Source organism: Zonotrichia leucophrys, chromosome 9, assembly GCF_028769735.1.
Source record: "Zonotrichia leucophrys gambelii isolate GWCS_2022_RI chromosome 9, RI_Zleu_2.0, whole genome shotgun sequence".
In the NCBI taxonomy this organism is placed as follows: Eukaryota; Metazoa; Chordata; class Aves; order Passeriformes; family Passerellidae; genus Zonotrichia; species Zonotrichia leucophrys.
Window position 1 is genome coordinate 14387198 of NC_088179.1, and position 16946 is coordinate 14404143.

Sequence of the window (16946 nt, forward strand, 5' to 3'; positions counted from 1 at the left end):
AAAAGAGAAACTATTGTGGGGGTTTTTTCCTCCAAACTCCAAATGTGGTCTGGAAACCTGCCACTGCAAGCTGGCTCTGAGAAATAGCCCTTTTATGTTGTCCTGTTTTCAGCGGCTCAACACTGCCTCCTGCACCAACTCGCTCACCCTCCCACTGAATTCCACCTGCCTGAGGCTTGCTGGGGAACAGCAGGGTTACAGCTTTGGGATTAGCAAAGGTTAGGTTATTTGGAGGCTGCAGCCCTACCTTCGTTAGAGACAACTGCAAAGCACAAAGCGACTTCAGACAAACTGGAAGTTTATATAACATACCTGAAAATCTTAATTGCTGCAAGATCTGCCCATCCACCTGGCAGGGAAGAAGAGTCCATGCACAGAGAGCAGCTGAACATTTTGAGGAAGGTGATGTCAGAGAGCAGAAAGGGCCAGCTGCTCCCTAAGGAACAGGGAGCCGAGTGCAGCAGGACAGGGACCCAAGGGCAAGCAGGTGAGGATCAGAGACTGCAGCCAGGTTCAGTCAAGAGCCCCAGGACTGAGGGAAGCCCACGAAGATGAGGCAGATCCCAGGTCAAGATGGAAGTCAATACACTGGTCAGCATCAGGCCTGATGACAGCAGTCAGAGCCAAACACAGCTCAGTGAGCACCAGACAGGGCCACAGAGACGGGACATATCCACGGCCAAGCAGGGAAGTCCACCTGCAGGTCTGGGTCCAGATCAATAGGGACCATGGGCAGACAAAGACAGCTGAGCTCCAGACCAGAATTCCTCCTGCACAGTTCTGAGGAAAACAGGAGAGCAGGCTGAGATTAAATGGGTCTCATGAGCTGAAGGGCAGAGCGGGTCGAGAGGCCCCACCTGCGGGCACTCAGGACCATTAACACCCTCCGGGCACTGACACTCCTGTTCATCTCTCTCACACTGAGAGCAGATGCAGCTGCACTTGGTGGCACTGCTTGAACCAAGTCTTCTCTATTCCTGCCCTCTGGGCTGTTGATCCTTGTCAATTTTCCATTTTGGTTGTGTTGGGTTACCTGAAGTCTGAGTAGCTTTGTGGAAAGGGAAACTTCTACATGAAGGAGCAGACTGGGATCATGGGAGGTAGAGATGGAGCTCACATCTTCATGTTCTCATTATCTTTGAACTTCAGACACAAATAAATGGCATTATCATTTATCAAACATTATCAATGAGTGAAGTAATAGAAAGACTGTGGAGACTGCATGGTTTTCCTATGGAGAATAAAATATATAAGAGCAATAAAATGTGGTATTATTTCCAGCACCTGGACTAATGGGGAAAAAGCAAAGGAATTTTCCTGGTGGGAGCCTTAGAGAAGCCCAACAGTACAAATCAATTATCCCCTAACTTCAAAAAATAAAGAAATCCACTAGTGCCTGGCAGCAACTGTGAGGCTTCTCTCCACCAATCCATCCCATGAAAGCATCCACTCCTCACAGCATCCAGATATCTTCCTTCTCATACCTAAATGTAGCATGGTAGTTCCACTCCTTCACCAGAGCCATCACTTGAAAGGTCTGGCACACTCTCTACATGAGTTGCTTTGGGGCTGAACAGTTGCAATGATCCAGAACTGAAGATTCTCTGCAGTGAAAGAGGAAATCCCAGGAATAGCTCAACTTCCTGAAAGAGCCTTCCAACAGCCCATGAGATCTTGTATCGAAAGGTAGGGAAGAACAGTCAGAAATCTGTGGATTTTGCATAAACTTACATAAGATGGAGAAACTCACCTTCTGTATCCAGGCAAAGTCAGTTTCACAGCAGATCTCAAGACAGATTGAGATTAAGCCATTTAGCACTAAAGTAAAATAGACTTGACCTTCCCTTAAGGGTATAGTTTTGAGCCAGAGCTGCTGTTTTCCAGAGTGGACTCCTGTGCAAAATAGTGTTCATCAAGTTATGGCCTCTGCTTCACCTCTGACCAGTTTGAAACTGGCACCTTAGGGAGATGGAGGTGGCTGGAAAAGTGTTCCAGTAGGACATATGTGTCCCTCAGTCCAAACAGAACTTTGTGAAGAAGGAGAGCACTCCATATAGCTGCTCACTAGTTCACAAGTCTGAGGGAAACTACAAATTTGGTTAATTTATACATATTATATCTCCAGGGAAAATTTTGGAATGTTTTCTCAATAGAGAACTCTTCATTAATGAAAGCATCACATTCATTTTTATAGGCATTTTCAAAAAAAAAATCTGAACCTCTCCCACTCAATTTTTGTTAATAATATATTAAACAATAAAATATTACAAGGGTTATTAAAAGGCCTGTTATTCAGTACCTATCCAAGGCACAGAACAAGTTGTATGGGGAGCTGAGGATCTGAAGCCAAAAGCCCAAACATGGAAATTATATTGTCTTTTAGCTGAGAGGTACCATCAGATGAAGCTATCTTGGGTAATTTGGCATGATGTGGTGTCAAAAAAGTACACACAGTGAGTCACTAGGAGTGTATGTACAAATCAGAGCTTGCCCTGATCCTCTCCCCATCCCACCACGGGGGGAGTGAGCTGGCAGCTCTGTGGTGCTTAGCTCCTGGCTGGGCTTAAACCACGACAAGTACAGATGATTCAGTTCTGCAGGAAGTGAAGAACAAAGCCTAGCACTGTTACTATTACAGCATTTTTCTTGGTAAGGTTGTTGTGGAAAAGTAGTAGCAGGTCCCTGATCAATAGTGATGGATAGGCAACAAATGGAAGTCAAACCAAAATGCAGTCATGGCCTGAGAAGATGTGGAATATATGCACTGTCTCAGTCCTTTGCTCTAAAATTATAAAACAAGGCTGTGTAGCCAGAACCAGCATCTGACCTTCCACTTCTTTTTTTTCCCCAAGAAAAAAACTGAAGGCTCTTGCCCATCCTTGACGTACTCCATACCTACTGCCAAAGCTGCACTCCCCCACTCAGCCATAATCCCAAAATAGGGTGTGATGCCTTTCCCGTTGACAAAGCCATAAGTCACAGCGAGCAAGACACAGTCAACATTCTCCAATCAATTAAATGAAAAGAGCTCTCCCCCTCTGTTTCCCACCACTTCAGCACTCATTATATCTCACATTAATTAATATAGGCACTGGGAAGTGAGATGATAAATTACAAAACCCCATTAACCTGATTCTGTCCAAACTGGTAAAATATGGCAGCTTGTACATTAGACAAATCTTCCTTGCTAACGTGGGAGTCCTCATGCCTGAACTCTGTTAAAGCAACAGCCCTGAAAAAGTATTTTTAATGTGTGTATGTATGGAATGTATATCAACGTGCGTGAACAGTGCACGCCTGTGGGAACATCAGAATTCATTAGATCAGTCTGATATGAGAGATATTGAACAGGTTCCATCTGACTTATGTTACTGGGCTGTTCTGTCCACTCCCAGTGGAGTGAATCATATTGACAGGTTGAATTATATCTCAAGAGATATTTTTCTCCCCTCCTCCAAAGGCCATTTGCAATCACGGCACATCCACTGCCTCTTAAAAGTGAGCTCATCTGGCGCTGGTTGCATTGAAGTCCTCCACCGTGCCTGAAGGAAGGATGCTTTTGGGCTCTGGGAGCGTGGAGAAGATGTGGTCTGCCCAGCTGTGTCTGGGAGTGCTGACCATCCTGACCATGACTCTGTGCATCCCGTCAACGCATGGAGACCCTTTTTTACTCCAAGGTAAGCTGGAATGCAGGCTACATGACACAGGTAGGTGGTTATCTTTTTGCTTTGCTGCTTGCCATGGCCAATGCAACACTCTCTTCTCTGGGAAAGAAAAGAAAATGAACCTCGAGCTGTACTGTCTGTTAACATGGGTGCTAGCGAGAGGCTTGTTCATATTATCATGAGCCAAAGCTGTCCTTCTGCTCTGCAGCTGGCTGTATGACACCTCCTGCTAATCAGGGAAAATATCAAATCTGGTGAAATCTGGTAAGGGTAGCTTTTTCTCTCCCATAAGAACATTAAAAAAAAAAATTAGAATATCAGAGAGTAGCAACTCCAGAATGTACCATACGAGATTTGACAGCTCATAAATGTCAGTAGTACGGCAATGCTGAACGTTTTTTTCTTCACAGAACTTCTTTTTATATGTATTTCTCCCATAATTTAAATTAATGTTAGCTTGAGTTTATACTGCAGGGAAATGTCAATCATTAGTGCTCTTTCATAAAGAGGCTTGGCAGTGGAAAAAAAGAAAGAGTCGCTAAGTATAGGCTTGAAAATAACATAGCTTTTCAAATTATTTTTTCTCTAATATCACCTATTTATTTTTGGAATTACAACCAAAACATTCCCCAGGCCACACTATCTAAATCCTGCTTCTGTTTAGCTTTCACTGGAGTGTTTATAGCATTGGGATTTTTTTCCCTGTAGCAAACCCCCAAAAAAACTTAAAGTAGCTATTTTAAAATTATAACTGTCCTTCATAGTTAGGAATGAGGTTTATGGCACTCCATGCTAACTGCAGGTCGCTCTGCTCGCTCCCCTGGGTTTATTTCCAGAGATCACAATCGGGACCAGGGGCTTCAGCTGCAGCATGAGGCAGGCTTGAGCCTGGCCAAATGCTTGGAGCATCCCTTTGGCCAGCATCCCTTTGGCCAGCATCCCTGAGCTTCTGCAGGTTTATGTGACATTAGCTAATGGAGCTGATTCCTACACGCTCTTGAGCATCCTTCAGGCTCATCTGGTACAATGTTTCATTTCATGTGTACCAAGAATAATTGCATTCATTCCCTCAGAGGGGCTGATAGCCATATGTAGCTGCATTGAGGAGAAGTCCTAAAGGTCCTGGAAGAAGAGAAAAAAAAAGCCTTTCTATATAATTTCTTAGTATTTTCCATGGAATTCTGTAGGCATCTTCTAGGGCTTTGTAGGGTCCGGGTGTGGTGTAGGGCTGTTCAGACCAAAGAGTTTTCTGAATGCTCAGTCTCCCTATAAAGTCTGGCTCCTATTCTGTCATTCTCAAAAATTAGTACAACATTTGATCTGGAAATCCATTGAGCAGAGCTAGGAGGGTCTCAGAGCCTTCAGGGCACTGAAGAGCCCCATCCCTTGTGTCTGTTGGTTTCTGCTGAACCCTTGACCTTCACAACCATTCATTTGAGGGCACAGCCACAACCACTAAAGTAAAACCACTGAGAAAGTGCCCTAAAGGGGCCTCTTAGTGAGCTCCAATTGCTTTAGGGCAGCAGCTTGGGAAGGTTTTTCCTGGAAAAATTCTGTGTGGTCTTGCTTTAAGTTTCTCCACACTTGAGCTCTGTTCAGGAAGAGCCCTTCAGTACCACTGCGAATCAGAGTAATCTCAAGAAAGGGCTGTGGGCTGCAGGGCTTTTCAGCAGAGGTACCCACACCTCAGCTCAGTTAGGAGGGACTTCCCAGCTCTGTCAGCCCTGGGAAGGTGCATGGAGTGAGCGGGGAACTCCTGCCCTTTCGAGAAGAGAGGATGTTGTGGGCTCCTGTGTGGCTTTGCGGAGGCGCCCGCTCCACCTGCCTTGCAGAAGGGACTGTGTAAATCAAGGTGATGGCTCCAGCTCTCTGCAGCCTGCCATGCTGATGAGGCTGCAGTGGAACTGGCCAGCTGCCCAGGGCTGGCAGGGAGGGCTCCCCATCCCACACCCTGCCCCTGCACAGCCCTCACTGCCTGGACATTCTGTTCTGTGCTCGCACACCTTCCTTTTCCACCGAGCTCCTTCCACCCTGATGAGTGCTGACAGGAGACATTTTCCTTCCACTTCTCATCCTTCTTAATTTGATTAAGAGATTAATTGCATCAATTAATTGATTAATAATTGATTCTTAATTTGATGAGATTGAGAAAGATGTGTTTTATGTGCTGCAGAGAACCGAGTGCTTCCAGAAAGAGAAGACACAAATCATGAGAACACATTGCTGACTCTGCTTCTTAATAAGAAATTCGCATGGCGGAGGCCAGAAAATATTGGTAAGTGAAGGGAAGATCTCTGCTTCTTGAATCTGTGTTTGCATGAATGCAAGGAACCTGCCTCTCAGGTTCTTCAGAAATACCAGCTGCTCAGAAAGTGGAAGCAGCACCCAGTATGATGCCTACATGTGATTAATGTCAGATGCTCTCCAGCATGGGGCTCCAAAAAAAATCTGCTTTTGCAATGCAAAGTAAAGCCACCAAAACCCATGTACCCTAGATCCTCAGACACTCAAGACTTTGCTGGGAACATGTGTGTGTACATAAGTAAAAACAAGAAAATTTTCTCCTGAGTCCCTGTGGCCCTACTATCCCTTAGGTGTTGTGTGCCTTGCCTGGGGCATGGACCAGCTTTGGGAGTCACCTCTCTGCCCACACCCCACACAGCCCCATGTGCTTTTGAGAGACAGCAGCATCTTGTTACCATTTGGGGCAGGGGGATTTCACCAAGATTTTCCAGTGAGACCCACTGGGGTCAGGTGCACTTTGGGACAAGGGCAGGGGGAGCTCCTGCCTGGGCCTAAGCCCCTGCTGCTGCGGTTCCTGGAGGAGACGGAGACATCTGGCTTTTCCCAGCCAGCCACCAAAGATGGGCCAGGGAGAGCCTCTTCCTGCCTGTGCTCTGTAAACAGACACCAAATTTAAAAGCCACCCATCTGTGGCTAAACTCAGACCTGCTGAAGAGAAACTTGGGCTTTCCTGACATGAGACACGGCCAACCCAGGCACCAAATGGATTACAGAGGCCAGCTATTCCCACAGCCTCTGCAGCCAGGGGAGGGCTTGGGCTGATGTGGTGGTCTCAGAGCAGGAAGCTGCCCTTCCCTGTGAAAACTGCTGAGAGGGGGCCCAGCAAAATCCTCGTTATGAAAATCCATTTATCAAACTCACTCAGTGCTCTTCCCCAGACCCCTGTTAATGCAGCAAGGCAGTGGTTAAACAAGCCTGGGACAAATAAATAAACATAAATAAATCAAGCCCTTATACTAACAAAGACATTCTTCTTACAAAGGGGATGCATTCAAGAAATAACATTTTTATGATAAGTTTATGGATTATTGCACTTATTAGTCCTAGAGGAAAGGCTGCATTTTATGCCAGACAATTGAATATAATGAATCTCTGAGCAGAGCACAGACAGAGGATTTACAGCAGGCAGTTTCTCAAAGCTTCATCCATAAATTAACTTCCTTCTCCCTGTCTGAGATAATCTGTTCCAAATTTCAACTGCTGTTCATTTTGTATTCATAGCAGCCATTGGCCAAACTTACAGTTTGCAGAAAATCAAGCCAAAACAGGCACTTGAAACACTGAAAGAGGTAAAAATGTTAATAATAATAATAATAATTCTTAAGTGACACTTTTTTGACTTATAGTTATGCCAGGGTCTGTCCGTCTCTACCTTATGGGTATGTACAGATATTCTTAGGAGGAATCTGCCTGAGGTCATTGCTGATAGTGCCAGGAACAGAGCCCACACCTTCTGATTCCATCCCCATCCCCATCTCATCTCTCAAACTGAATCCTGATGTAATGGATTTGCTTAGGAACTGCTGCTTTTACTGTTGGATGAATATCAGAAAATATTCAGGATTTTTCAGCCAAACTGTTCCTTTCTTGAAGGAGGAACCAAGAAGGCAGTCAGCTCTTTCTTGGCATCCTCCTGCTCAGTTTCAAACATTAAAAAAAAAAAAAGAAAAAAAAGTCCAAATCTGGCAATGTGTCGGTGTGCTGAAGTCTTATCTGAAATCTGACATCAAGGGGAATTATGTCTTAAATCCCCCTGAAGATCCAGACCAATGCCTGCTGCCACACTAGGAACAGAGAAAAGAGGCAGCTCCAGGACTGCTTTTTGGTTTGCTTGTGGGGCCCAGCAAAAACATTCTTTAGCTCTTTCCTGGCTCTTCTGGTTATTTTACTGCATTTTTTCCTCAAACTAGCACTTAAAACCAGCTGATCACTTTGCACTTCCCTCCCAGGAGAACTACTGTAGCCAGTCACTCAGCTTTGACTGAACTCATCTGTTTTATCAAAAAATTAACTGGTTTTGACATCAGTTTGGGTCTGGAATAAGCTACCTCAGTCCTCAAGAGCAGTGGGACTGAAATTCCCTGCGGAATTTGCAGGCAACCCCAGCAGAGGAAGAGATGAGAATCTTGACTCCACGTTTCAGAAGGCTGATTCATTATTTTATGATATATATTATATTAAAATAAAATATTAAAACTATACTAAAAGAATAGAAGAAAGGATTTCATCAGAAGGCTCGCAAAGAAAGGAATGAATAATAAAATCTTATGACTGACCAGAGGGTCTGAGACAGCTGGACTGTGATTGGCCATTAAATAAAAACAACCATGAGACCAATCAAAGATGCACCCGTTGCATTCCACAGCAGCAGATAATCAATGTTTACATTTTGTTTCTGAGGCCTCTCAGCTTCTCAGGAGAAAAAATCCTAACAAAAAGGATTTTTCATAAAATGTGTCTGTGGCAATTTCCCACCGCTGCAGCTTTCCCTATTGCTATTCCAGGCTCTTCTCAGTTCAGCTGGATGTTTCAAATCCTGTTCTTAGGCACCTCTCCCCTCTTTCTGCATGGGCAGTTCATTCATCCACCTGCACAGCTTTTTGACAGCAGTGCAGTACTGACTTGCCTTGACATCTCTGACTCTGATCTGTGAGGCTGGGCCCCAGCTCCTCATGATTCCCTAAGGTTTAGAAGTGTGGAATCTGTGCACTTACTGCTATGTGACTTTTCCTGTTGCTCCACTCTGCCAGCCTGGATCTTTGCTGACTTATAAATCAGTAAGTTATGCTAGGCTAAATTTGTGTCTCCTGACTTCTGCCTGCATGGGTGATGTGAGGATAAACAAGCCTTGATGAAGCAGTGGGATTTCATATAAAAGCCAGTGACAAAAAAAAGCCAGCATTAGAGATTTGCAGTTAGCAGGATAAAAATTAAAAAGCAGCAAAGAGTTTCACCTGAATTGGTATCACACAGTAAGTGACCTCATTGGGCCAATTCCCCTATGGCCTGGTGAGCAGTGAAGAAGCCTCCCTCATAATGAAGAATTAGGATAAGGTCCCATAGGATTCAGCAGAGAAAACCTGCTTTTCTCTCTGTTTCTGCTGTTGTTCATTTGAAGGTCACTAGCAGGAGTTAAATGATAACTAGGTCTTTGCTTGTGGACCTCTGGAGAGGGCAAATGAAGACATGTTTTTTAATTTAAGCTTCAGAAGCAATGCAGATACTAATGTTACTCTTTTCCCTCTTGCAGACTGGGAGCTGGCAAAGAAATTTGAAGAGCTTGAAGAGGTGAGAGGAGCAAATGCACAGACACATTAGATGCATGAGTGCTGGAGATCGTGCTAAACTCCAGATGGCACTTTAATTTCAGATTGAAAAATCCCAGTGCATCAGGCCAGACAGGAGGCTGCCAGGTCCTCCACTAGCCTCTCACTCCAGTGCTGAGGGACATAAGCTCTGACTTTTAAGAACAGCTCTGTCAGAGCAAAAGTCAGGATGGTGCCTATAGATGTTCCCAGTCCACAAGAAGAGAGCAGCTAAAGATGAAGAAATTATAATGTGGACAGCAAACTGTTCACTTTATAACCAAGGGAAGGTAGTGAGAACTGTGAGGGAGAGAGAGGAGGGACAACCCAGGGCAGTGGAGAAGCTGCAGTGTCTGGATGCCTGGAGAGCACTGTCCTGTCCCAGCACTGTCCTGACTCTTAGTGCTGCAGTATCCTTCCACACAGCCTCCCTTCCACAGGTTCTTACACCCAGGCTGGGGGGGATGAGCATGGAATGCCCACACCACTGCCACCAAACAAGCAGCTCGGTGAAGGAAGGCATGAGGAGGTGTGGGTGCTCCAAAGGCAGATCCTCTGGGAATGGTCCTGCCCCAGGGAACCCTCTATCCTTCCCAGTGAGGCTGCCAGCCAATGTACATGTAGCTCCTTTGCCCTGCATTTCCCAGCACTCTGTGGAGATCCTCATGATGGGGCTCTTGTTGACTGCTGTGTTTCTGTTCAAGCAGCTGGAGAAGTTGAAGGATCAGCTCTCAGCTGAGGACGGGTCAGAGGTGGCCTATGCCTTGGAAAGCCTCTCAGCATCCCAGCCCAAAAAGCGCGGTAGGTTCCGAGTTTGAGCCTTGCAGCCATCCTGTCCACCCTCATTTCCAGGGCTTCCTTTGTGCAACAAAGGCAGTCACAGTAAACATGCCCCAAATATGCAGAAAAGCAGCTGGTTGGCAGCTTTTCAAGCAGTCCTGGCCCTCTCTTATGGCTGGCTGGTTTAGCAGCTGCTGAGGAGGATTGTGGCCCCGGCCCTGCCTGCTGTGGAGGCACATACACCAGCTCTGCACACCCAGGGCCCCACAGAGGCAGGCAGTGTCACATCCTGCTTTTCACAGAGGACTGTGGGGTTGCATGAGCCATGAGTGCTGCCCTGTAGGGGGGCAGTTCTGCATGAACACGTCCCCACATTGCACCCCTCCTTTGCTCTGGCCTCAAAGCAACTGCTGGAGGCATTATGAGGCATGTGGACTGCAGGCATTCCCCTCTGCCAAGGTCAGTGCCTCCCCACAGAGAAAAAAGGAGCACTTGTCTGCTGCTGAAAAACAGCTAAAAAGGACATGGAAATCAACCAAGAATGCAGGGAACTAAGATCTGGTATGTCCTTCAGTTGGTCTCCCAGCTTTGTTTGTCCAGTCTGTATCCAGTGGCTCGGGGGCATTTTGCACTAGTGCTCCTGTGAAGCTGCCCCTGACAAGCACATGGACAATGCTGCTCATGCTGGCTTTCAATGGATTCCTCCACAAAGCTGTAGCAGCTGTGAACCAGAAGTCACTGATGGCAGATCTGGCCTAAAACCAAAAGAGCTGATTCTGCCCTTAGCCCACATGCTCTGTGCATGTGGAAGCTGAGAGCTGCCAGAGAGCCAAGAGAAAATCCCTTGGTGCAAGGCTTGCTTAGATGCTCAGGTGATCCTTAGGCAATATGCAATTTGTAAGCACCCCTGGAGGCTGTAATTAATTTGGCTAATGTAATTCATGCCCCCACCAGTCTGGAAGGTTTAATGTAGATAAAGCTACTTGCTGGTGCCAGGCTTAAATCAGATCCTGACAGAAATGAAAGCAGGGAATCTTTGTCTTCATCTAAAGTCCTTCCAGTCTGGGAGGAGCTCGTGTCTCAGCATGAGCGCTGCTGATTCAGTAGGAGTTTTCTTCTAAGATCTGCTCTCAAAAACCAGGTATAAATCTCTTCTCATACTTGAGGAAACAGGAAACTCACATGGGACTCAGGCTGCTTGTGATACAGTTACTTTTTTCAGCACCAAAATATACATCCTTCCCTAATTTAGTCTTCTTAGAAGATTCTACAGAAATCCATGTTGTTTGTAAGATGGTTGATGGCAGAGTGGTAGTGACTGGGTTTTAAAAAATTCAAAACCAGATCTAATCTCCCCAAGTGAGTATCCTGCTCTTCCAGTCAGCCACAGGTGCAAAGCCCTGCACACACCTCTGAAGCAGCAAAACTGCTGACCAGGAGACAGGAAAGAAAAAGCTAGTTCCTGACATTGCTGAAGAAGAAAAGGAAACCTTTTAAATCAAGCTACATGAAGACAACTTTTAGACCCCATGTTTACACTATGAGCACCTAAAAGAAACACCTTCTAAAAGTGTTATATGAACTCAGAGCTGGTTATTGAGATGTTATTGACCTTCTCCAGGGCTAGAGTGGGAAGCTGGAAAAAGTCCCTTGTATGCTGACATCTTCCTTTTGTATCCCTTCACAGCCTGCTTTTGGAAATACTGCATCTGAAGGCTTGTCAGGACTGGAGGACGAAGATGTGCCCTTCCCCAAACTGCCTTGCTGGATATTAACACGTCAAGACTTTCTTCTGTTCCCTCATCGTGCTGCTGATCTGGAAGCCATCCTCCGTGACTGCACCACAGCCCAGTCCAACCCAACAGGGGCCGTGGCAGGAGCTGGCAGCCCACTGCCACTCTCTGCTGCTCCTTTCTTCCAGGTTTAACCTGCCATGATCTTCTACCCAGAAGATGCTTCCCAACTCTGTGCTGTCCCGTGTGTGCCATTCAGGCTGCTGTCACCGTGCACTCTCCCCCTCCTCACCAGGTCCCTGAGGCACTGAGCACTAACTCAGCTTCCCCGGGCTTGGGGCTCTGCCCACACCTGCAGATGCTGCTCCCAGCAGTGTCTGGGTTTGCTGTCCCCTCCTGAGCAGCTCTGTGCTGCCCTGGTGGCCGCTGCTAGGACATGAGGGCAGGCTGGGTGTGATGTGAAAGGTTCAGGGCTGGGCTGCTGAGCCAGGGCTGCTCCTGCCGTGTCCCTCAGTGCGCACATGGGAGGGCAGGCAGTGAGCTCTGGATCCTTTGGATACCATTCCAATAAAGATTTTCTGTTGCACAGAAGCATGTGTTTCTCAGTGTTTGCTTTCTCAGCCCCTGCAGGGACCCAAAGTGCAGCACATTTCCCTTGATGTTGGCTCCTGTTACCTTAATGGTTCATGTGGAGTTCACAATGGAAAAAAGGCTCCCATTAAACACCTAGGGGTTTAATGGGCCTGAGAAACAGATATCCTTTTGGCCAGAACAGGAATGAGAGCTGGGTCTTTTTCATAGCTATTTATGGGATACTGTCCTCATTGGACTGGACCAGACTCAATGGTCTCTACCTACTCACCCCAAAGAGATGTTTTGAGCAGAGATTTTAGGTTAATCTGGCTGGTCAATGCAGGTGCTAGCTGGCCTTTTCTACTGCAGAATTATATCTGGCCCTGTCCAAAAGGAAAAGATCACAATCCATTAGTGATTCCTACATATATTCATCTTAAGTCACATTACCCACATGTATTTGCAGAAGCAAAGGACCTCATTCCCGAAAATGTAAATTCAAAATAAATCCCAATGTTAACTTTGAGGTTTCCAACAACCTAAATGAGAGCAGGATCTGGTAGCCACTGTGAATGTGTGGAATGATTTTGACTAGCATTGAACTGTCTCTCCAGCTCTGTTAAGCCATGTGATTTAACTACAGCTTGCATTTTACATACTCCTCCAAAGTTACCTCTCCCAAAGCTGTAATTGCCCTCCTACACTCATTGCCTTGGGCTCTGGCAAGAGGCACACGCTTACCACAGCAGTACCTTGCATACACTTCATTAACAGGAATCCTATTCATCATGTTGGAGGCCAAAGCCAGCATCTAGGGAATGAGGCCAGCTTGCTTGATTATATCAGTGAGTTCTAATGACATGCAAAATACAGTTTCCTGTTACCATTAGTTGTTTTTTATTTCTTTGGGGGTGATTCAGAACCCATTTCCCATTTGTTCTTTGTTGCTTTTGTGTGAGTGAAAAGGTATGTGGGAACACACTTTCACATACCCTCACACTGGCACCGGATCCAGGAAAAAATTATAACCAATGGACAAGAATAGTCTCTCTCTTCCTTTAAAGGTTTGGTGCTCCAGCTGAAGGGGAGGTGTCTTCCAAGAGCTGCACTGAGTGCCCCAAGGTGGTGCTGAGCTCAGATGATTTCAGCTTGCAGGAAATCCCAGGGTAAGGAAAGGCCAGAGCAGCAGCTCCATCTGCCACCTGCTTGCTGTAGCCATGCCTTCTTCCTGAGCCGGTGTGACAGCTCAACAGCAAGTCAGGAAAATGAATACTGTGTGTCTGCAGATATTTAACAGCTTGCTCTGACCCTGGACAGGAGTTCCCTGGAGTGCAATGCATCATGCTGCTTAGTAGTGATTTTCTGCTACATCCTATCAGTGTGGTTATTTAAGTGCTCCAAACTACCCCCTATTTCCTGACAGGCACTCCATTCTGCTGTATTAGCTGCTTGTGCTGCAGACATCAGCATGTATTGAATGCAATTTATTAACTAATTAGAAGCAGAGGTGGTGGTGTCCTCCCCAGGCTTACCCTCTGCATGGCAGTGTGGGGATCCTGTCCTTTCTCCTGAACACACAGAGCACAAACCCTTCTCCTCCACAGAGTGGCTGCTCACACCCTACCCATGCTTGGGCAGTCACTCTTGCTAAAGTTAATGACTCACAGGCAATAATTAAAGGGATTTCCCTGAGACATTCCAGTAGATCGTGTGGATTTATTAGGAGAAAATCCTCACAGACATCTGAATGGATTTGCAAATCCAGGCAGCACAGGGCAAGTCTAGTGTGCAACGGATGCTGCAATTAATCCTCATTTCACATTTGCTGATCTCCATGCTGTGCACTAGGGCTGGAGCCATCCAACATTGTCTAGAAAACCAAATTGTGGTGTTTGGCCTTTCAGACATCATCATATTTGAAACAGCACTTGCCAATTTAGAGATTTTAAAGAATTCTTCTTGAGCCACAGGCAGTCTCAGTGTGCTCTGTGATGGATGAAAGAACAAAAGAACAGAAAACTCTTGCTTTCTCCCAGGTAATCCACACAGTGGGGTGGAAGGAAGACTGAAGCTTCCAGCTCCCAGTTCTGCCAGCACCACCAGAGACCCCTCTGTCCTGCTTTGCTTTCACATTTCCCTTCAGATGAAGGCCATTTCTGCACATAATTTTCAGCCTTTAAAACTCTGGTTTTTTTTTTTTTGGAAGCCCCAGCTAATACCTGCCAACTATTAAATACTTCTGTGATCCAGCCGTGTCTTTGCAAAGCTGCTGTGTTTGCACTAGATTCCTCTGCTCTCAGTCTCCAAAAATATGTCAGGCACTGACTCTGTCCATGGTTCTTTTGGCTGGCAGCTGTTTGAGTGGTCAGGTCACCACTTCCATAATCTGCCCATGCCCCATACATATGGCTGCCCTGCAAGCTGATTATCATCTGCAGCCTGTCTGGATGAGCTCAGAGCAAGAAGATAAATGTTCCCTAAACTGCAAGGCAGGCTGAGGATGGATGGTGGCAATGCACTGCCTGGCACTGCATTTGCAGGCTTGCTTCTAGCATGGGCTGAAACTCTTGGGTCAGTCAGTCTACGTGCACTCACCGAGCCCACCTCTCACCCCTCACCTGGAGGCTCAAAGGCAGAAAATTAGCAGTGTGATCAGGAGAAAAGCAGGAAGCAAATACCCAAGATCATCACATATGGACTTACAGGCCTTCTTCTTTTCTGTGACCTCTGAGAGCTTGGTCTGGAAAGCATCTGCAGTGCTTCAGCTCACACACAAGCATGGACAGCTCACCCACCAAAGGGGGAATGGTCTCCTAACACAGCTGCAGTGCTCTGGCAGATAGCAAAGACAGGGACACCTCTGGATGTGAGTCACTGGTTTCTGCTGCTGCTCTCAGCAGCATCAGCCTATATTAGAAATATCAATAAAAGTGAAGTTTCTTGCAGATTTTCTATGTCTGGCCCAGCCTTGGTCTCTGGGCATGGCTGTAGGCAAGGAGGAAAATGGAAAAGGCCCCTGCTGTGTCTGAACACATGAATTAGATGTCACCTGCCCTTCTGAGTGGGAGCCTCATCTCTCACCATGGCTGAACCAGGACAATTGTCCCAAAGTCCCAATCCTTACAATAGCTTTTAAGTATACTTCTAAAATTTTTTAATTTTTTTTCTTTTTTTTTTTTTTGCTAGCTGATGGCCAGGTGCTTTGTGCCTCATACAAAATCAGGAAATTAACACTTAATTCCCATCTCCAGCATTGCTTCCTGCCTAACACAGGCTGTTTGGCAAGAATAACATTTTTTCCCTTAATCCTGCATAATCCCTTTCTCAATGGATCTTCTTTTGCAATGCTAAGGACGATTTATATCCCAGAATAGCAATCCAAGGAATTTAGCTGATATGGACCAAAGTCCAAGAAGAAGAGAGAATGTGAGGTTTAGAAAACATCAGTTAGGAATCTGAGCATTGAGATGTCAGCCCAGAGCTCTTCTCAGCTGTATTTTATAATCTGGGAAGAAGTGAAAAGGATGAAAGAGGATTTAACATAACCTGTTTTACCCTGAAATGAAGTGGAGAGGACATGTTTACATTTTACCAGAGTGAGAAATACTTGAACTTTTAGAGCTGGATTCTGACCATGCCCTGTGCACATATCAAGAGGCTAAAATAAGGCACAAGATGCAGATGGCCTTGGAAGTGGATGACCTCATATTTGGACACTATCCTATGTTATGCATAGGGAGGGGTGAAATGTATTCATCAACTAAAAGTCTCACCACATTTCAGGATCTGCCATAGGATGAAAACATGTCTAAATATGGTGCAGAGATAAGAGAGAGATTACTCAAAACGTCAGGACAAACACTAAGGTCTTGTCACTGTTCTTATTCAGAGTAACTCCGAAAACATCTCCTCCCAAGCAGCAGATCAAAAGCATTCTAGCTTTGTCCCATAACTGCTATATCCTCCCTTCATCTACTGATCAGCTCCCCTCCAGAAAGAAATGTGCAAAGCAAACTCTTTGCTTTTCATGGACTGCTGTTGGCATCTCTGGAAGTTTTATTTTCAATCCAAAAAACTCAGTTCTGCCTGGGATAATAAAATTCTGCAAGTTTAACAGATAAATGCCATGCAATAAAAATATATACATATTCTCTGTTCCCTCCTACCAGTGACACAGTGCACAGCTGTGAGCATTCTGACCTGATGAACTGAACATGTTATTATTTGCAAATGCAACATTTGTAAAATGCAACTTGAAACAGATTTTGCAGGAGGTCAATTCCTTGAGTGCTGTATCATTAGGCAAAGACAAGACATGCTGTGAGGCATCTTCCAAAACTCTGTAATGTTTCCAATACAGCATCACTCATTCAGAATAGAAGCATCTGCAGACAAAAAAAAAAAAAAAAAAAAAGCAAAAAAGCAGTAAACATTACATTTTTTCCAATGTCAGAAATGCAAGGCTTGGGCAAACACACTGTAAGGTGGAGTGGAGGAGATCAAAATGTTAGGAATACTTGTTTGTCTGTAGAGAGGTACTCAGTGGCAAATTAGAGATAAGAAGCCATCATTCCCCAAGCCTGCTG

The 16946-nt window shown here is 45.6% G+C and overlaps 2 protein-coding genes across 7 annotated transcripts in view; one reads left to right on the top strand and one right to left on the bottom strand.

Moving 5' to 3' along the window:
• The first annotated feature begins 3526 nt into the window (after positions 1 to 3526).
• Positions 3527 to 12378, top strand: UTS2B (urotensin 2B). The gene is made up of 5 exons (XM_064721151.1): positions 3527 to 3677; positions 5839 to 5940; positions 9220 to 9257; positions 9982 to 10075; positions 11742 to 12378. The coding sequence occupies exons 1-5, from the start codon at positions 3554 to 3556 to the stop codon at positions 11765 to 11767; spliced, it is 384 nt and encodes a 127-aa protein (XP_064577221.1). The 5' UTR covers positions 3527 to 3553; the 3' UTR covers positions 11768 to 12378.
• A 1994-nt stretch (positions 12379 to 14372) lies between these two features.
• Positions 14373 to 16946, bottom strand: part of OSTN (osteocrin) — a 75598-nt gene continuing 73024 nt past the window's right edge. For 3 of the 6 annotated variants that reach the window (XM_064720959.1, XM_064720958.1, XM_064720962.1), the window contains one exon: positions 14404 to 16745. The gene's annotated coding sequence lies outside the window, so the exon portion shown is untranslated. Of the gene's footprint in view, positions 16746 to 16946 lie in introns of all 6 variants that reach the window. The other 3 variants (XM_064720953.1, XM_064720955.1, XM_064720960.1) reach the window with 3 other exon arrangements.

Bases quoted from the DNA above. Each gene is read 5' to 3' on its own strand.
- UTS2B (XM_064721151.1), top strand. From the start codon at position 3,554: ATGCTTTTGGGCTCTGGGAGCGTGGAGAAGATGTGGTCTGCCCAGCTG. The intron at 9,258-9,981 runs GTGAGAGGAGCA...CTGTTCAAGCAG, and splicing joins AATTTGAAGAGCTTGAAGAG to CTGGAGAAGTTGAAGGATCA. The intron at 10,076-11,741 runs GTAGGTTCCGAG...ATCCCTTCACAG, and splicing joins ATCCCAGCCCAAAAAGCGCG to CCTGCTTTTGGAAATACTGC.